Source organism: Anomaloglossus baeobatrachus, chromosome 3 (genome assembly GCF_048569485.1).
Source record: "Anomaloglossus baeobatrachus isolate aAnoBae1 chromosome 3, aAnoBae1.hap1, whole genome shotgun sequence".
Classification (NCBI taxonomy): domain Eukaryota; kingdom Metazoa; phylum Chordata; class Amphibia; order Anura; family Aromobatidae; genus Anomaloglossus; species Anomaloglossus baeobatrachus.
Genome location: NC_134355.1, coordinates 569,641,937 through 569,663,643, shown reverse-complemented (window position 1 = coordinate 569,663,643; position 21,707 = coordinate 569,641,937). Strand labels below are relative to the sequence as shown.

The window sequence follows — 21,707 nt, the reverse complement described above, 5'->3', positions numbered from 1 at the left end:
AAAAAGAGTTTAAGAATACATTATTATAGACGTAGAGTATTATATAAATCAAAAGATCACTGAAGACATTGGAGAGTTAGTCTCTATATGGTACAGATAGATTGGTAGCAAAGCTCATCCTACAGGTATGCGGTCAGTTGGTTTACATAAGACCGCAGGTAAACTTCATGTTCTTAAGAGTTGACCATAATTTATGCTCACGAAACCCTGATTTGTTGCTTTTACTAAAAGAAACTTAGACTTAAATGCTTTTCTAACGATCTCAATAAGTTTAATCAGAATCACAGAAGTTAATTGTTATTGCAGCCATACATTGTGACTATTCTAACACCAGTTCAGTTCCAAATGTATTATGGATGGAAGTCCTAGCCCAATCTGGGGTCTAAGAAGCCAAATGGACACATTCAGAGGGATCACTGTCAGCCCAGGTGCTCACTCACCCGCTCAGACAAACGTATTATTGGTACATGTGCACACAATGCTCATGTTCACACGAGTGCAGCATGCACTTTTTTCAGCCATTTTGCCAACAAAGTGTGGTACTATCAATTGTACCTAATGGCACGTAGCACATGCACCTGTACGCATTGTGGATGAGCGCACGCAGCGGCACAAGAATGCAATCTGTAAATGCCACTGAACCAAGTCTTAGGTCTTATTCAGAAGGTCTTTTTGCCTACGAGAAAAAAAAAAAGGGCCATTTTTCTACATCGTGATTTATCAGATTTTCCTCCATTTTTCTACTATGTAAAAAAACTTAAAAAAAAAATTCTACGCTTCTGCTCCATTGAACAGAAAACATACTGCATTCGGATGGCACTCACGTACTATCCAATATTTTCATGGACACATTGAGATTTACCTGCCAACCAGATCTTCTTTTGGTGAACACTGTCTGAAAAAACACCACATGTGAACAGCCCCATAGGACTATAATAGGTGGGTGTCCGATACATGAAAAACATCGATTGAAACCGAACGTCTGAATGATCCCTAAGTTATGTCGTCATATCATTAGGATGAAGAAATAATGCCGTCCTAAGGAGATAGTTAGCTCCTTCTCTACACAGTCTCCGGTAGAGACACATGCTACCGGCTCCGTCATCACTTCTTTGTTACGACGTCTCTTTACATCTCACATGGCCACATCACATTTACCGTATTGGCTAAATAACCTAAAAGCAGATTATATGACATGCGTAAATAAAAAGAACATTCTCCAAGAAGCCCCAAGACCTTCCTAGAAGCTTGAACTAGATGGACCTAGGTCTTTTTTCAACCTAAGTAACTATGTAACAAAGATGTTCATAGAAATGTGTAGAAAAGGGAGTGAAGATCAGCAGTGCTTATCCCAGGGAAATCAGAGTGCTGTAATATGAGATCTGAGGGGGAACCAAAAGTTGGGCTTTTCGATGAAGGAAGAACATTCCTGTGTCTGTAATGAAGCCCCAATGCTGCATGAATCACGGGAAATAGAGATGAGCGGAGGATTCAGCCCTTTCACTAGCTAATGGGGTTAAACATTGATCCATAGAAAGTCAAACAAAACCTTTCATGTCTATTCTAACTGCACAGAGCTGAAGATTCTGCCAAAAACAAGACACCTGATGTCAAACCTGACTCACCAAGTGCCTTCAGATAGTCCTCAAAATTGTCATTGCTTAGCATCTTCCAGTAGCCATTGAAGTCAACGGGCATGATTGCTGGGGAATAGTGGGGTGCTTGCTGCGGAGGCTGGAGATGTAATGTGTGCTGGCTCTGGTGGCTGAGAGCTGTGGTTACTCAAATCCTGCTGTTCACTGAGCCCCTCCTAATTCTATCACAATGCAAGAAGTTACCTCCCACCCTCTGGACATCCCAATCTGCACACATGCCTGGGCTCTGCCTAGCTCGGGCGCTCACTAGCCTGTTACATGGTGTGCTTGCCCACTCCGATAGCAAGAACACTGAACATAGAAGAACATATGTAGATTGCAGAAGACTTATTTATTTTAGACCCTCTTACAATTCATTACAGCTTCCACGCTCTATTATCAGCGTCCCCCTGCTTGTACGTATTTAGTATAGCAATAATATACTGTGAGGCAGGGGCGGACATATCATTGGTGCAACCTTGGGTCCCAATAGGTAAAGAGGCCATTACCACCTCCAAAGCAGGTGGCATTGTGCGCTATGATGACCTATTGGATTATAAGGGTATGTTCACACTCGGCATCTTTTTTTATTTTCCCCATAAAGATGTCCCAAAAAAAAAAACACACCAAAAACGCACCATGGCAAAAATCCATCAAAATCGCGTCTTTGATGCGTTTCTTACCGCGGTTTGCCCAATGCATTTTTTATGATAAATCTATTGACTGGAAGAGCTCAAAAACGCTGGTAAAAACGCAAAAAGAATTGATATGCTGCATCTTCAAAAACACAGCCAACAAATGATGCCCAGTGTGGACAGCAAAAATGAAATCTCATAGACTTTGGTGGGAGAAAAAAAATGCATGTATTTTGGTGAATCTTTGTGACCTCAAAAATGCACCAAAAACGCAGTAAGGCTATGTGCGCACATTGCGTATTTGCATGCAGTTACGCTGCGATCTGCACTGCAGCGTAACTGCATGCGTCCTGCGTCCCCTGCTTAATCTATGACGATTATGCAGGAGACGTGCGCACGTGGCGTATTAGAGCGCAGCGCTTCGGCTGCTGCCCGAAGCGCGCGTTCTAAGAAGTGACATGTCACTTCTTTCCTGCGCTCTGCATGCATCCCCCGCCCTGTCTATGGGAGGGGCTGCACTCAGAGCGCATGGAATCGGCTTTTTTTTTCATTACGGACTCTTTCTGCAGCGATTTAAAGCGCACATGTGCTGTTCACAACGCTGCAGAAATTTCTGGAGGGCAGAACGCTACGTACGCACATAACCTAAAAGATGCCCTGTGTGAAAACCTAAAGGGCCCATATACTGTTTTTGCACAGGGGCCTCTTCTGCGGTGTCCACCAGTGCTATAGGCATTGCACAAAGGTTTATTCACTCTTTAGGGCAGGTGCCATTTTTTTTTAGTTTTTAATTCAATCTTTTTAGGTTGCAATATAAAAGCAATAATTTACCACAATCACAGTGTGACAATCCTTGCCATGGAACACTGTGGCCTTGCATGCGATGAGTCTTTGATGTTGCATATTTTTACTGCTTCAAAAACACAGTTCCAGTAAAATGGACAGATTTATATCTATATCAGATTTATAGATCTCCTGCCCATTGTGTCTTCTTTTCACTCAGTGTAAACTGACCTGCGGTATGTCAATTTCACTTGCGAATTTACTGAGTTTTCTGGGCACATTGTTCCCATTAAATTTCATTATATGCAGAAAATCTGCAGGTAAAAGAAGCACATGTGTATTTTTAGTGCGCTTCCACAGCGGAAACACATCAAAAGTGCATGTAAGCCGCAAATAAGTATGTCAGTAAAGTTTTGTCAAAGCCAAATACCAGTAAGTATCAAAAAACAAAGCAGCAAGATGGTGGCGCAGGACCAGAGTGGTGCTGGTAAGGGCTGAAGATGGTGGGTGGTGAGTACATACCTGACAACTGCTGAAGAGCAGAAACCGGGACAAACTACATGGCACATTCGGAGAGCACCGTGGCAAATTTTAAGCACACTGCTAGCCAGGCCCACCTCAACCCACAGCCATTGACCATTTTTTTCTACCCTGGCAGAAGGACATGTCAGAGGGGCTAAGTCAGTGAGGGACATTTAGCAGATGCCTGATACTGCAGGGCGTAGACCAGCGTCGGCCTGACTACCGGAGGAAACTCCAATAATACCAGGCCTGGCCGTGGTTATATGCAATTGTCGCGGGCGGGGAGGAGGGTGTCAGCACTGCGCTCACCCCTCTGCTCGGGTCCGGCTGCTGCTGCTCAGTGGTGGCTCGAGCGGTGGGCCGGACCCCGGGGGGTTCTCGAGCGGCGCTCCTCGCCCGTGAGTGAAAGGGGATTGGGTTTTGGGATATAGTCTATTGTCCGTGACGCCACCCACGGTTGTGGTGGTTTGTTAGCACCACCGCTGCTCGGTGTGGGGATCCCGGGAGTGATGGTGTGAAGCAGCAAGTTGTTGTGTTGCCCCTCCGTGGGTAGGGGTTGGTGATCCCGGGGCCCAGTGATGAGGTGGGAGATGCAGGGCTTGGTGGGCGCAGGGACGCGGGGGCAGCGCTGTGCCTTGCGGCACTGTGGTACTCACTCAGCCTGAGACGTTGACACAGTTCTCGGTAAAACACACGGCTGGAAAGACGGTTCCCACGGACGGCTGCACTTGCTTTCCCCAGTAGGTGACGGTGATGTCCCTTTTCCTGCACCTAATGTTGTTGATGGTCTCGATGGGTTCCCACCGGTAACCCGCTCCCCGGCTTCAAGCTGGACCGGAGGAGCTCTACTCTTTGCCCGCAGGCGCTGGCCCTTAGAAACTGGTGCCCTGGCGGTGGCGGTGTCTCTACTGTAATGGTTGGGCTGTTGCCTTCAATCGGGACTTGGTTGTTGGGGGATCGACGTCCCCTTCACTGACGGATTTGGCAAATTATGGCGACTCCTAGCCTTGCCAGGGTCCGAGAGGCCCCTGCCCTGGTGCTGACTGTCCTTTGTACACTGCTCCAGACCGCCGGGCCACCACCCGTCCGCGGTCCTTCCAGGAACTTCCAAACGGTCACCACTCCGGACAATCACCGCCGTTGCTGACCTTGCTGACTCTGTCCTGCACACAGCTGGACCAACTTCAGGCTTTTCTACTCTCACTTTTACTCCTTTTCTCCAGTTTTCTCCTTTGCTCCTCTACCACTTCACCTCCTTCCACTTCCTAACTTTTCTTGACTGTTCTACTTGTTTACTCCTCACTCAAGCCCTGCCTGGGCTCAACTGCCCGGTTTCTCCCGCCTCCAGGGCTGTGAACTCCTCGGTGGGCGGAGCCAACCGCCTGGCCCACCCCCTGGTGTGAACATCAGCCCCTGGAGGAAGGCAACAAGGATCTTGGGTTAGCTTTGATGTTCCTAACTGGAGTGTAGGGTGTGGTGGTGTGATGACCTGTGACCCCTGGCTTGCCCAGGGCGTCACATTCCCCCTTAGCAAAATGCAGACCGTCCGCGGGCTGCCCGTCCAACACCGGTTTTATTTTTCTGTAAAGGCATAAAAGGTAAACGGTAACATATTTACATTTTTAATACTTCTTCCCATAACGGGAGGCACTTTACTTAAACGTTGCAAACGGTTTACGGTTACGGTTTCCGCTCTCTCACACCCAAGCAACCTGGCCCTGTTGCTGCCCCTAAAGCCCAGGCAGCACCCCTTGACCCACAGTCCAGCACAAGTTACCCGAGCGGGATCTGTCCTTCCCCTCCAGAGGGTAGCCACCGGTCCCTGTGGTGGCTGGGCCCCAGCCGGCTCTACTGCGGGCCCTCCCTCCAACCTGCCTCTCCGGAGGCGGCAACACGGAAACGGTAACGGCAAACAACTTATTTACAAGCCACTAACGTTTGTGGTTGCCCTGCAAGTTCACGGGCTTGTCCATGGAAAGTCCTCCATGCAAACTTTTTAAACGGTCCCCACTGGGACAACGGTGCCGGCAACGGCCGGTTTTCAGAATCACTTTTAGACAATCAGATGACTTCTTCGGTATTATTTTCAGCTATCATCATTTTCAAAACTTTCCAAACTTTCAAACAGAAACTCAGTGGTGGTCCCAACGGGGACTGCTGCAGCGGGCATCCGCTGCCCTACTCCGGACTTTCAGCTTCTTCCGAGGGAGGGGGTGCGGGACTCACTCTGCTCTCCTGGCTGCCCCGCAGTTTTACATCCAGGGCAAACCACCCTCTCTCTCCACAGTGCCGGGTATACTGGACGATGTCACCCGGCATTAGGTTGCGGCCGGGATGCTCTTCAGGCAGGTGGGCATTTACATCCCGCCGGGCTACAAACACTTCGGCCTCCAGGCCCGGTTCATAGATAAACCCATAGCCCCGGCGGACATCAAACCGCCTCACCTGCCCCTCGTACAGTGGGCCCCGGACACGGAACGTGGCCTGGCGGAGATTCTCCTTCTCCCTTATCGCTCGGGCCACCAGCTCGGCCTTCTTCCTCTCCCGTTCACCGATCTCTAGGCCCAACGGTACCGGCTCCCTATCCCAATATGGCGCTGCTGCGAGCTCCGGCGCACGGGTCGGGCCCCGCGGGACATTCTGGACGTTGCCCACTGTCAGGAATCTGGGCGGCGTGTCCCGCGGTGTCTTGGCCTTGGGCGCTGCCTTACAGCAACAACCCGGCGCTACCTCAGCCGAGGTGTGGGGGGATGGGCATAGGGGCTTTCCGCTGCTGGGCCTTCGGCTCGGAGCGGGTCATCAGCTCCGGCTCGGGGGACTTTTCATGGGATGCCTCCGGTTCAGTTTTTGGGACCTTCCAGGGCAACACCTCCGGTCGACTACGGGCTCCGGCTACAGGTCGGCCCGCCTGGGCGGGGACGCTGGGTATTGCTACCGGTTGCGGTGGTAGCAGGCCTAGTGGCGGGGTCACAACCTCCGAGACGGGTGGCGAGGGAGGCAACGGGGGGAGAGGGCTTGGACCGGGTCCCGCAGCCACGATGACCGGCCCTTCCAGGGCATCGGGGCGTGGGTCACTCACCCTCCCTTCCTCCGCCTCCTCCTCGCGTCTCCGCACGGCTGCTATAACGTCCGCCATGTTGGCCTCCCACTCCTCCATGAGGAGCTGCATCTTGACCTGCAGCCGTTGGTAGAGCTGCGCGGTCCGGATCTCCACCCACGCCGCGGTTCCAGGCGCGGGGGCTACGGTGTCACGGGACGGCATCCACATGTTGCTGGCGGCTTTTCCCAGGAACAAGATGTCTGCAAAGTCCTGGCGTCCCTGCTTTTATAGCCGCTCTCACATGCAGCCAGCCGCCATCACGTCCCCCTTAGCTCTTTCCGGCCCCTCCTCTCTTGGGGTGGAGTTTTTGCCTTCGCGCCTCCACTACTCGAGAAGACGCTCGAGCGGGAACTTTTCGCGCCAAAGATGGCGACTTCCGAAATTTTTCAGCCGGATACCTCCGGCGGTTACAAGGCGCACCTCTACCCAACGGCAGAGCGGTAAGATCCTGTTCGTGACGCCAAGTTGTCGCGGGCGGGGAGGAGGGTGTCAGCACTGCGCTCACCCCTCTGCTCGGGTCCGGCTGCTGCTGCTCAGTGGTGGCTCGAGCGGTGGGCCGGACCCCAGGGGGTTCTCGAGCGGCGCTCCTCGCCCGTGAGTGAAAGGGGATTGGGTTTTGGGATATAGTCTATTGTCCGTGACGCCACCCACGGTTGTGGTGGTTTGTTAGCACCACTGCTGCTCGGTGTGGGGATCCCGGGAGTGATGGTGTGAAGCAGCAAGTTGTTGTGTTGCCCCTCCGTGGGTAGGGGTTGGTGATCCCGGGGCCCAGTGATGAGGTGGGAGATGCAGGGCTTGGTGGGCGCAGGGACGCAGGGGCAGCGCTGTGCCTTGCGGCACTGTGGTACTCACTCAGCCTGAGACGTTGACACAGTTCTCGGTAAAACACACGGCTGGAAAGACGGTTCCCACGGACGGCTGCACTTTGCTTTCCCCAGTAGGTGACGGTGATGTCCCTTTTCCTGCACCTAATGTTGTTGATGGTCTCGATGGGTTCCCACCGGTAAACCGCTCCCTGGCTTCAAGCCGGACCGGAGGAGCTCTACTCTTTGCCCGCAGGCGCTGGCCTTTAGAAACTGGTGCCCTGGCGGTGGCGGTGTCTCTACTGTAATGGTTGGGCTGTTGCCTTCAATCGGGACTTGGTTGTTGGGGGATCGACGTCCCCTTCACTGATGGATTTGGCAAATTATGGCGACTCCTAGCCTTGCCGGGGTCCGAGAGGCCCCTGCCCTGGTGCTGACTGTCCTTTGTACACTGCTCCAGACCGCCGGGCCACCACCCGTCCGCGGTCCTTCCAGGAACTTCCAAACGGTCACCCCTCCGGACAATCACCGCCGTTGCTGACCTTGCTGACTCTGTCCTGCACACAGCTGGACCAACTTCAGGCTTTTCTACTCTCACTTTTACTCCTTTTCTCCAGTTTTCTCCTTTGCTCCTCTACTACTTCACCTCCTTCCACTTCCTAACTTTTCTTGACTGTTCTACTTGTTTACTCCTCACTCAAGCCCTGCCTGGGCTCAACTGCCCGGTTTCTCCCGCCTCCAGGGCTGTGAACTCCTCGGTGGGCGGAGCCAACCGCCTGGCCCACCCCCTGGTGTGAACATCAGCCCCTGGAGGAAGGCAACAAGGATTTTGGGTTAGCTTTGATGTTCCTAACTGGGGTGTAGGGTGTGGTGGTGTGATGACCTGTGACCCCTGGCTTGCCCAGGGCGTCACATACTGAACTCTGGAGCTCTCACCTGAGCTCCGGAGTCCAGCCTGGACTGAACCGCGAGCGCCGAGTGATTGATTCCCTGGTGATTGCCGTTCAGTTCATGACAGCTGCAGAAAGGCCGGGCTGCACTCCAGAGCTGTCACCTGAGCTCCGGATTGCAGCCCTGCCTGTCTGCAGCTGTCATGAACTGAACCGTAATCGCCAGGCAATCAATCACTTGGCACTCGCGGTTCAGTCCTGCAAACCCCGAGTTCAGTCTACACTGCACTCCGGAGCTCAGGTGAGAGCTCCAGAGTTCAGTTCAGGTAACTGCGGCCAGTCCTGGTATTACTGGAGATTCCTCCGGTAACCAGTCCGACGCTGGCGTAGACCAAAATACAGGACTTCAGGAATCCGGCACAGCATCTTCATAAAAAAATCATTTTATTATTCCATTAAAACCCAATAAAACGGACAAGACGTGTTTCGGGGACACCCTTGTTTACAATCGGACGGATTGTGAACAAGGGTGTCCCCGAAAGTGTCTTGTCCGTTTTATTGGGTTTTACTGGAATAATAAAATTATTTTTTTATGAAGATGCTGTGCCGGATTCCGGAAGTTTGTGCTAACCTCTTTGGCTGGAGATTTTCCGTGCACCGTCTATAGGACTTCCAAGAGCATATGGTGAGCTGGATTTAGGAGGATTCCTCCACCTGCTTTTGTGTGCCAAATCCAGGACTGTTTGCTGCATCCAGGACAATTGGGACTAGAGATGAGTGAATTGATTTACGGGACTCAGGCCCAGAGTCCAGGTCAGTGGTAACCAGCGAATATTTTACCTTCTGGCTTCCCCGGCGGGGCTTTTGATACTCCAGGGCTGTTATGATGTGCATCATGCTCCTCTCTGGATGGGACCTATGGATTTATGTTTTGTTCATTAGTGCATTTTTATGGCAGCCAAAACCTTCTCATCTTTATGTGGCTTCACTATATGACATGTTGCTTTTTGTGCTTGTAAAGCCGTGTTCACACATTGTGTCGCGGGCGGGGAGGAGGGTGTCAGCACACCGCGCTCACCCCTTCTGCTCGGGTCCGGCAGCTGCTCAGTGGTGGCTCGAGCGGTGGGCCGGATCCCGGGGTTTCTCGAGCGACACTCCTCGCCCGTGAGTGAAAGGGGGTTGTTGGGTGTGGGGATTGTTATAGTTCGTGACGCCACCCACGGCTGTGGTGATTTCACCACCGCTGCTCAATATGGGGCTCCCGGGGATGGTGATGCGGAGCAGCCAGTTGTTGTGTTGCCCCTCCGTGGGTAGGGGTTGGTGATCCCAGGGCCCGGTGATGGGATGTAAAGTGTAGGGCCCGGTGGGCGCAGGGACACGGGGGCAGCGCTGTGCCTTGCGGCACTGTGGTACTCACTCAGCCTGAGACACGGACACAGTTTGTACGGTAAACCAAACGGCTAGTAGGACGGTCCCACAGACGGCTGCACCTGCACTCCCGGTAGGTGACGGTGATGTCCCTCTTCCTTGCACCTATGGTTGACTTGTGGTAGCGGTGGATTCCCTCCGGTTACCCGCTCCCCGACTGCAATCTGGGCCGGAGGAGCTCTACACTTTGCCCGCAGGCGCTGGCCCTGGGGAAACTGGTGCCTTGGCGGTGGCGGTGTCTCCCCTGTAATGGTTGGGCTGTTGCCGTCAATCGGGACTTGGTTGTTGGGGGATCTACGTCCCCTTCACTGACGGATTCGGCAAATTTGGCGACTCCTAGCCTTGCCGGGGTCCGAGAGGCCCCTGCCCTGGTGCTGACTGTCCTTCGGAACACTGCTCCAGACCTCCGGGCACACAGCCAACGGGGTCCTTCCAGGAACTTCCAAACGGTCCCCCTCCAGACAGTCACCGCCGTCGCTGACCTTGCTGATCTGGCCCTCCACAAAGCTGGACCCTTCAGGCTGTCTTTCTCTTCTGTCACTTCACTTGCTTTCCTCCTTTTCCACTTTTCTACTTTCACTTTCTTAACTCCTCTACTTAGCTCCTCACACTTGCCCTGCCTGGTTTTCCCCGCCTCCAGAGTTGTGAGCTCCTTGGTGGGCGGAGCCAACCGCCTGGCCCACCCCCTGGTGTGCATCATCAGACTCCTGGAGGAAGGCAACAAGGATTTGTGGTTAGCATTGATGTGCCTACCTGGAGTGTGGGGTGTGGTGGTGTTGTGACCCGTGTCCCCTGGCTTGCCCAGGGCGACACAATTGCATAAATACTGTGCTTTTTGTTTTCTGCATGTGTCTGCACCAAACTACACAAAAACAATCTTCTCTGCTTATTAATGCTTTATTATTTCCTTCAATTTGATGCATGTTTGGTGCAGATGTGAGACCACGTTTTCAAGTGGTTTGTTATAGTACAGCTTCGATGCTGCACCTAAAAAAGTAGCTGCAGTTTTTACATGCGGTTCTTTTAGGCTCCACATACACAGAAAGCACCAAAACCGCACAGTTCAGCGGTGTGAAGTTTTCATGAAATCACATCCACTTTTTTGGACAGTTAAGCAGAGCAGAATTTCTGTGCAAAAAAAGCCATCAGAAAAAAAGCAGCATTTACACTAGATGTGAACACGGACTAAATGTCCAAGCAAAGTGGATGTGATTTCATGAAATCTCCGCCCTCGGTACAGACGCTTCTGAATTATGCTAGTTTGGTGCTTTTTTTCCTCTATAAGCTTCTATGTGGAGCCTGTAAAAAAACGCAAGTAAAAAAACATCACACAAGAACACAAAGAAAAAAGGCAGATAACGTCATTTACATAATAGTTGCAAATATGGTGCAGAAAATCTGCACCATAAAAAATGCTCCAAAGGCTCATTGTGCGAACTTAGCCTTAAGGTCGGCATTCACATTAGACTTGAAGAGGCTAATTTAACATTGATGGCCGATCCTTGGGATAGGCCATCAATTTCTGATCGGCCGACACTCCCTGCCGAGTAGCTGATCTCATTTCCGGTGACAGCAGCAGGTAGCCAGAAACACTCAGTTGTGGATCTACCCCATCAACTGATAGCATCTGCGGCCGGGTCCTCCACATCCGCATCCCATTCAAATCAATAGGAGGCAGATGTGCAGTTTCCGGCCACAGCCACTATCAGAAGACTAGTTAGCTCTGGAACACCTGCTAATGCCGCCGGGAACGAGAACAGCTGATCAGCAGGGGTGCGGGGTGTTGAACCCATAGTGATCAGACATTGATGACCTATCCTAAGGATAGATGTAGAAACTTGACACTCAATATAAATGTGAATAGTGGTCTTTTATTGTGAAGAACTTGTAGGACCAGCACAAGCATAGACATTTCTATCAAAGACCTTCATCAGTGTGTGTGCAGGGGGTCCTCAGAAGGTATAGCAACTTGGCAACAGGCGTAGTCAGGTATGACGCGGTATAAACAGCAGTGGACACCGCGTCATACCTGACTACGCCAGTTGCTAAGTTGCTATATCTTCTGAGGATTCCCTGCACGACATCAGTAACATTACTTTTCCTCAGAGTCACGCACAGTGCAGCGTTACCTGTAGTAATCTGGTGATCTGACAACCCTGAACAGCGCTAATGTTACTGATCTCACTGATGTCCCTGCTCTGCATTGTCGCCGGATCTCACATAGCGCAGCGTGACCAGGAATTGCCTCTGGCGTGTCTGAATGATGCTCCCAAGAATTTGTTTGTCAGACTCGCTGAGGACTATTTTGGATCAGCTGCAGCCAACCACTGAGCTGCGCACAATTGCCAATGTAGATACCCCACACCACAATCCTGGGAGTTGGATTGGTGTGATATTCCTTTCATGAAGAGTAGACCTCATGGCATAATCCACGTGGATTAATCTATGGCTATCATTGCATCCACGACAAAAGCCGGACTCATTGCTGAAGAGAATAGATCTCCTTTTCAGCCTCCTTTGCCGTCTTGCTCCACACCATGATGGCCTCAGAGAATGGTGCCATTCTAAATCTATAAGCCTTAATATGGGCTCAGGGCCTATGCAGATATAACAGCTTCCACACTTATGTGAAGGCTTTTTATGATATTTTGGACGTGTTTATGGGAGTTTTTGGAATTCATCCAGAAGGGCATTTGTGATGGCTGACACTGATGTTGGCTGAGACAGCGTATATGGCAATCTCTGTCCTAGTTCATCCTGATAGTATTTGATAGAGATGAGGTCATGGTTCTGTCTAGACAAACTGCATTCTTTCACACTAAATTCACCTAGCCATGCGTTAATGGACATTGCCTTGTGCACTTGGTCACAGTCATTCTGGAACAGAGAAGAGCCTTCCTCGAACGGTTCCCAAAAGGTTGATAGCATAAAATTGGCCAAAATGTCTTGGTATCCTGAATTATTTGCTTTCCTTTCAATGAGAGACTCAGACCAACCCATGATTAACCCCATACTATTCTAACTTCTCCACCAAAGTTTACAGTTAGTACAAAGTAGTCAGGCAAGAAATGTCCTCCTTGCATTCACCAAACCCTAAAGGGTACTTTACACGCTGCGATGTCGCTAACAGCGCCGGATGTGCGTCACTAACGACGTGACCCTGACGATATATCGTTAGCGATGTCGCAGCGTGTAAAGCACCCTTTAGTCCACAGAACACATTTCCACTGCTCCAGAGCCTAGTAGTGGCTGCTTTTCATTACTCCATCTTACACTTGTCATTGTGCTTGCTAATGTAAGGCTTGAATGCAAATGTTCAGTTCACAGAACACATTTCCACTACTCCAGAGCCTAGTAGTGGCTGCTTTTCATTACTCCATCTTATAATTGTCATTGTGCTTGGTAATGTAAGGATTGCATGCAGGTGCTCAGTCCACAGAACACATTTCCACTACTCCAGAGCCTAGTAGTGGCTGCTTTTCATTACTCCATTTTTTATATACTAGCGCCTCAGCACTCAGTGGCACTGCTTTGTAATGTTACATGGTCTTGACCTAATGGCTGAGTTACTGTGGTTCCCAAACATTTGCACTTTTCAATAATCTTGTAAGGACAAACATCCAGCTTCATGCTGCGTGGATAAATTAGAAATGTATTGAAAGTCCATCCAATGGTAACATAAAGACATCAATGTCAATAGAAATATTAGAAAACAACTACATGTTTCGAATGATTAACATTCTTAATCATAATGATGATGACAGCACTAAGATGAGAAAAACTGATGTGTGAATGAGCCCTAATAGCAGACTGCATAGCGAGGTGCTGTATTTTATACACCTTCGGCAATGGGAGGGAATGAAAAAACTGAATTCTGTGATTAAGGCTAAGACCCCACTTTGCGTTCACCTACTTGCAGTTCTAAACGCACGTTTTGGGCTTAATTGATTTGACCAAAGTTGCCTTTTTCAGAAATTTAGCGCTGAAAACGCATGCGTATTTACCGCGTTTTAGATGCGTTTTCAGCGCTTTTTACATGCTTTTTCACCTGCGTTTTGAACATCAAGACACTGCTAAATAAAGTTTAAACATTCAAACACAATGAAATAAGAGAAAAACAAGGAACACATATAGAATTTTAGAAATAATTAAGAAAATAGAAATATTGAATAAAATTATAGCGGTAATATACTATTTATTGGAAAAATAGCAATAACATATTATTTTTCTTTAATTTAATTGTCGGACTTTGTGTGTGTGTAAAGGGACATATGAAATCATTATTTTAATGTCCAAAAATCATGCGATTAGTAGTCCAAAATGCATGTTTTCTGCACATAAAAAGCAGGTAAAACGCAGGAATTTGAAGGAATCTTGGTTTTTGCCATTTCTCATAGACTTCAATGTTAGCAAAACACACCCAAAATGGCAAAAACAATTGACATGCTGCTTCTTTGAACACATGGTTTTTGCCACAAAATATGCAAATTAAACGCAGTGTTTTAAAACGCAAAGTGCGGTCTAGAAATCCCCATTTTCCATAGACTTTGCTGTAACGCATGCTTTTTGGCATGAAAAAAGTGCTTCTCAAAACGGACCTAAAATGCACCTGAAACGCAGATGAAAATGCAAAGTGCGGTCTTAGCCTTAGATGTCTGTCCCAATACTTTAGTCCATATAGTGTACAGAAATTGTAGCGCAGAATAGTCCAGATTTCTAACAGTGGTGAATATATCAAAGGTGCAGCAGCAAATCCAGTTAGAAAATCAAAAAACATCTAAAAGTTTCCGGCATTAGTAGGCACAAGTAAAATCAATCATCATAGCTACAATAAAAAGAAGAGAGTAAAAATGTGATTCATTTGGGAGTGCCAAGGCGGAAACCAAAGCTAGCCAAGAATAACATCAATGCTCCTCTCTAAATGCTACATTAGGCTTTCTCCACACCTGTTTTTTTAAGGGTTTTTTTCTGCTTTATAAAAACACATTGATTTTTATGTGTTTTTACAATCTTTTTGCGTGGCTTATTTTATATGTGACCTGAATAACTTGTTTTTATGTTTCTTTGTTTTTTTTTCTACAGAAAAGTGTCTGGGATAGTGTATAAAAATACATAAGGCATGCTGCTTTGGGAAAAAAAACATCAACAATTTTGGGAATTAATATTTTAGTATAGACTTGTAGCCATCATCTGGCTACATCGGGGATTTTTGGCAGGAAATCTGTGTGTGGTGGTAATGCTATTTATTTTAAAGAATAACCACCATTTTATTTATTTTACTTTTCATAATCAATAGTACACCTAAAAAAGGAAATGTTGTAATATATAAGAGAAATCAACTTCTTTCTCAATTCACAATTAAAGTCTGTCTTCGGTGAATGCACACTTTCCCATTACTCAGAGGATGGCACTTGGTGCTCATAAAGTTCTACGGAGAACTGTAAGGGGTACTTTGCACACTACGACATCGCAAGCCGATGGTAGCGATGCCGAGCGTGATAGTCCCCGCCCGCGTCGCACATGCGATATCTTGTGATAGCTGCCGTAGCGAGCATTATCGCTATGGCAGCTTCACATGCACTTACCTGCCCTGCGACGTCGCTCTGTTCGGCGAACTGCCTCCTTCCTAAGGGGGAGGGTCGTGCGGCGTCACAGCGACGTCACACGGCAGGCGGCCAATAGAAGTAGGGGGGCGGAGATGAGCGGGACGTAAACATCCCACCCACCTCCTTCCTTCCTCATTGCAGCCGGGACGCTGGAAAGGTGATGTTCCTCGCTCCTGCGGCTTCATACAGAGAGGAACAACATCGTAACATCGGTCCTTCCGAAATTATGGAAATGACCGATGCTACACCGATCATACGATTTCGACGCTTTTGCGCTCGTTAATCTTAGTAAAAACGCTTTACACACTCCGATGTCGACAGCGTCGCCAGATGTGCGTCACTTTCGATTTGACCCCACCGACATCGCACCTGCGATGTCGTAGTGTGCAAAGTACCCCTAACTGTTATTCCAGAAGAACTTGCAGCAGAATGTCTTTGTCTGCCTTTAGTTGTTTCACAGCTATGGGCATGTAGGTCATCAGAAGCTGAATATAATTATACAATGAAGAGTGATGGGTGGACTCGCAGATGACAAGGGCTGGTGGACCTAACTGGATTAAAAAAAAAAAATTGGATTTGATCCCGATTATCTGGCTGGATGCTAGGCCCCATAAATGTCTATGGGGACCAGAATCTGGTGACTAAAAATAGTGGTAGAAGGGATAGGGGGCTTCGGAGAAAGCGCGGTATATTTATCGAGACTCCGGCATGGCTGTTACTGCTCCCGCGGACTCTACTTCACTTCCGGGGCCACTCATTTACCTTCATGCATATGCACTGCTTTCCCTGCCCACCAGCATCTGTGATTGGTTGCAGTAAGATGCTCCTCCAGCCTGTGTCACAGAGTGTCTGACTGCAACCACTTACAGGTGCTGTCTGCAAATCTATTGTACACTCCTAAGGTCACAGATCGAGGGCCGTGACTTGAACTGTGCACGCAACTAACCTGAGCGATGTCACCCCTCATTGCTATGGCGCAGTCTCTGCTTGAAGCTCACAGCGGGCAGTCATGTTCTAAGGTGCGGAGCTTCAGATTTAGCAGAGCTGAAAGCATCGTGGGATCTCATGTGGATTACGTCGGACCTGCAGCTGTGTTTTTGGAGCTAATAAAGTGGTCACAGGGTTTTTTTTGTATTTTATTTCAAACAAAGGATTTTTTCAGTGTTTGTGTTTATTTACTTTCTCTTACAGATTAGTGTTGGGGGTTATCTCATAGACCCTCCCAAAATTAAGAGAATACCGTGAAGAGGTTTTGGGGCTCTGTTGCATTGATCAATTCAATAGCTAAATTTATCTTTATTCATATTTCATGGCAGTAATGCAGATTCCACTCTCATTTTTTCATGTAGCTCTTGTATTTTTCAGGCCAGTATTCACACAGCAGTTTCTGCTATTACATGTATTCCCCTTGCATAGTCACTGGTGTGCATACCTTCTCTCCATATAGAGCTGCAGCATGTAGCCATATGCTTTATCTGTGTTGGTTTCATAATATGGGGCGATCATATGCCAATTTTTTAATTGATTATTACTCTACGATATAGAGCCACAGACAGAGCCTGTGATTGGAAGCGTCAGACACGCTGTCACTCAGCGTGGGGGCACATCTGACTGCAACCAATCACAGATGCCGGTGGGCGGGGAAAGCAGTGCATATACAATGAAGGATAATGAGCGGACCCTGGCCGCGAGAGCAGTTACAGCCGGACCGGAGCTTCCGTAAGCATGAAGCGCTCGCTTCATTTTTATTTTCTTTATTTTTCCTTTGTTTTTGTTTTTTTTTTTTATTTCCCGAGTTGCCGGATTCGGATCAATACCCGGAATTCCCTGAGAATTCTGGACCCAGGAACAGCACTCGGGTACATTTGAAACTGCGCAGAACCGAACTTTTATAGTCCAGTTACGCCCATCACTAACATCTGCGATCTGATATCTAATTTCAGAGACATCCACGCTTTTCTTATATGCAAATGAGCCATTACGATCTAAGGGACAGACACTGATCTCCCTGAGAATCTGCCTTCAGAACTTATTGTAGATGAAAGGGGACATTACTAGTGCGAGAAAGACTGTCAGCTATTACATGTCTCACACTGTTAACACCTCCTTTCATGTAAAATAAACTCTGGAAGCAGTATCTTATGCAGATCTGTGTTCAACCCATAGACCTTAACAGCTCATTTACATATTAAGAACATTCTGGATTTATCAGGATTTATCAGATCACAAATATCAAGGTCTCATATGATTCAGCTTCCTATGTTCTACATGCCCATATAAGAGGCTTAGGAGGGTGGATTCTACTGAAATATGTCCTTTAAAAGGAACCTGTCAGGTGCAATATGTACCCAGAACCAAGAGCAGACCTGGGTGCATATTGCTAATCTCTGCATAGCCATCCCTGTATACACTAGCATAGATAAAGAGATCTTTACAAAAAGTATTTCTAAAGATCTTCTACCGTATGCTAATGAGCGCTGGGACTAGTCCCGTGGGCGTTAGTTCCCCTGGCTAGTCGGCCTCATTAGCAAGTTAGTACACCCCTGTGGGCGTGTTAATGAATGAATGTACGTCAGAGGATGATCTCACTCACCTCTCCACTGCCATTGCGTCCGATGCTGAATTTCGGCTCAGTGCGCATGACCCCGGAGTTTCGGGTCTGTGCGCACTATGAAGGCTGGTGTACGTGTGCCGCCCCCATGTCAGCAGCCGGGCTGCTCAGATCCGGATCCGCAGTGGCTCGAGGGGTTTCCGGACCCGGGGGTCGTGTGGACACTCAAATAAAAAGGGGTGTAATATGTACAGGGAATTGTTGTAGATACTTTGTGACGGCACCCACGGTGTGTGGTAAGATGGAGTACCACCGCTGCTGTTGGGGAGCACCCGAGGGCGATAGAATGGTAGCTGGATGTTAACCCCTCTGTGGGTAGGTGTGGATGCCCTGGGGCTCAGTGCCCAGGACACGGGAGGTGATGGCTGTTGGTGGTGATGCACCGGGCTGGACCGGAGGGTATTGGCGTACTCACGATTGAATAAAGGCACACGAGTCTGCTGGTAAACCAAAATGTCAGTGGCCGGCTGCCGCTTAAGGGTGTATACGGTTCCCACACCCGGCTGGTGTACCAATGTCCCTTCCTCCGGCACTCTGTATTTTCCTTCTATTTTAGACGACTGTGACGACATGGGTTAAAGTGACCTCGTATGGAACGGGGAAGTCCACTCCCGGTTTGGTTTTGGTTGGGAGATGTGCCCGCGAAAACTTACCCTTGGGATCTCAGTGGGTTGTTGCGGATAACATATCCCCCGTGGTGGGCTGCTGTTTCGCTCTATCTGGGCTAACACTCTGGAACAACGTCTGGAACCTTGCACCCGGCCTGGTTAATTAGAGAAGGGGCTTGCAACCGTCTTCTAACTAGGGTCCAGGTACCCCGCCTGTGCATAGTTTCCGGACCGGATCTCCGCTGTCGGTACCGGCGGGCTCCAACCCTGTCCCGGTCCGCTCTGGATTTCCTGCGACCGGACTCCCATCGCCTTAGGACATGGTCCACTGCTTGCCACCTAGCCAGTAGGCCAGGGCCACTACCCTGGCTTCCCTGCCCTAGGCACAGACCTCACTTCACTTGCGCTCTGACTTGAACTTGCACTAGAGCTCAACTGCACTTAGAAACACTCTGACTGGTTCCCCCCCCGGATCCTCAAGACCCCTAGGTGGGCGCTCCCAATCCGCCTGGTCCTGCCCACTGGTATGTCCTTCCTACCCTGAGGGGGGTGGCTAGGATTTTGTGGCTTGTGGCTGATGGAACCTGGTGTAGGATGGTGCTGTGTGGGGTGTAGTGTTCTTCTGTGACCACCTGGCGGCGCCAGGGCGTCACATTCGCATCCTGGCTTCAAACTGAAGTAGTGTGCATGACCGAAGGTTCGAGGTCATGCACATTGAGCCGAAATCCAGCGATGGCGGCGGAGAGGTGAGTGAGATCATCCTCTAGCGCTGCGCATCCATTAGCATGTTAGCATACCCACAGGGGCGTACTAACATACTAATGGGGCCAACTAGCCAGGAAAGTAACGCCCAGGGAACTAGTCCCCGCACTTATTAGCATACGATAAAAGATATTTAGAAATACTTTTTCTAAAGACCCCTTTATCTATGCTAGTGTATATGTGTTGCCCAGGGAATGGGGTACTCGGTACCGGGCGGTTTACTACTGGGGAATGTCACTTTGGTGGTAGCCGTTGCCCGGTCCCGTGCCCTGGGGTCTTTTTAATGGGGTGTATTTACAGGGAGGAATAAATGTGTGATGCCACCTGCGGGTTGCGGGTAATGTTGTGGAACCGCCGCTGCTGAAGTGGGTTCTCCCAGGGCTGGTGATAATGGCAGCTGTGGTGGTAGGCCCTCCGCAGGTAGGGCTGAGCCTGGGAGATGTGTGATGGAGTAATAAGGGAGACCACACCGTGGATTGTAAACAAAAGTCTCTACTCACTTGAGCCCTTAGACGGCTGGTTCAGGTCCCTGTACCTCCAGTGCCAGTTGATGACCCGGTTGCTCTGTCCCTGGCACTCTCAGTGTGGTTGGGATCCCGAAGCCTGGAACTTTGGGGGTCCCCCAGCTGTGATGCAGCGGTCTGTCCATTTGGCTGGCAGTGTGGACCCTGTGGGGAGGTATGTGTCCGAATCCCAATCCTTGCTTTACTGCTGATGCCCCCGGATCTGTAGGTCAGTGAGGCCCGTGAAGGACCCTCACCGTGCAAGTAATTGCCAGACCGTCTGAAACTGTCACCTGACCTAGGGCCCTGTGCCCCATGCGTGTCCGCTTCCAGTGGTGCGCCCTCGTACCATCCCTGGTGACTTCACTCCGTTCCAGAGGTACTTGTTTGCCTCTATTCTGGCAACCTCACTCCTGTGCCACCGGGTCACTGTTACACAACCCAACTCTAAGGCACGTATGTGCACTTCACTGTGCACCGCTCAACTCTCTAGACTCCTCTGACTGCCGTCCCCTCCCACCAGGCTGTCTAGTTCCCTGGTCAGGCTCTGCCCTCTAGGTGGCCCTCCCCTTGTCTGACTAGGCAGTGCCCCCTGGTGTGGAGTGGTAACTAGGATTTTGGTGTGTGTAGGTGTTTCTGGCACTGGTGTTCCAGGTATCAGGTGGTAGGTCCTGCATCCCCTTGAGGATGTAGTTCCCTGTAGTGCCCAGAGGGTCTCAGGGACGGTTAGGCCGGGATTAGCAATATGCACCCAGAACTGCTTGTGGTTCTGGGTGCAAATTACACCTGACAGGTTACCTTTAAAGTAAAACAATTACATCAGAAAAATATATTGCAAAGTGTGTCATACGCAGCAGGGCTGATGACACCAATAGTATGTAATTTATTTATGCTTTTACCAGCTTCACTGAATCGATAAGTTTTTCCTTTATTTGCCAGTCTTCCTCCCTGTGAATATGTGTGTTCTATTAGTTGCCTGACCTATGGCCATAAAATCCTCTAATGCAAGTGACATTTGTATGACCCCACCATCACTGAGCAGCACTGTGTGTTACTCGTGGTGTGTAAGATATTGGTTCTCTATATCCTCACCAATGTCAGATCGCAATGATTCATTACGCTATTCAGAACAGAAAAAAATAATCACGTTCTCAATGAAGGACATCTTTACAAAGAGGCCTACATTTTTATCTTCTTTACCACACATCTATATCCCCAGAGTAGTTCTTCAAACTATAGGTTTAATAGTAAACCATAAATTACCTATAGACATCTACATCCTGATACATGTGACGCCACTGTATGCTCCATATGCAGCTGGGCCACATAGTTCTAGATTCAGTATATTCACTACAGTACATTCATACAGTGTGCCCAAATGTAGTAATAGTGTAGGGTTCTTTATATTCCACTGACACTAGGCCCACCAGGGATGATGTGACAGAAGGATGCGTTCAGCATTATGTCATTATAGATATTGGTCACTCTTGATAAGGGTCTAGTTGTCCATAGCAACCAATGAGAGCTCAGCTTTCACTTTACCTCAGAGTCAGAGTGCACTTTACCTCTGAAAGCTGCACTCTGGTTGCTATAGACAACCAGAATGATCTTACTGGGAGGCAATTCTCATAAATATGGCCCAAGTTACTTACTTCTGCAGTGGCTATAGGCAACCAGAATAATCTTACTGGGAAGCAATTCTCATAAATGAGGCCCCAGTTACTTCTGCTGTGGCTAACCTTTTTTTTTTCTTTAAAAAAAAAGACCCTGTGGTCAGTCAAATGGTTATAGCCCGGCTTTGGCCAATCGAATGGTTAGATCC

At 49.1% G+C, this 21,707-nt stretch overlaps 1 protein-coding gene across 1 annotated transcript in view; it reads right to left on the bottom strand.

Moving 5' to 3' along the window:
• Positions 1-1,801, bottom strand: part of RBP1 (retinol binding protein 1) — a 70,845-nt gene extending 69,044 nt beyond the window's left edge. The window contains exon 1 of the mRNA XM_075338677.1: positions 1,626-1,801. Coding sequence (XP_075194792.1) covers positions 1,626-1,698 — 73 coding nt within the window. The 5' untranslated portion in view covers positions 1,699-1,801. The remainder of the gene's footprint in view (positions 1-1,625) is intronic.
• Positions 1,802-21,707: the final 19,906 nt, after the last annotated feature.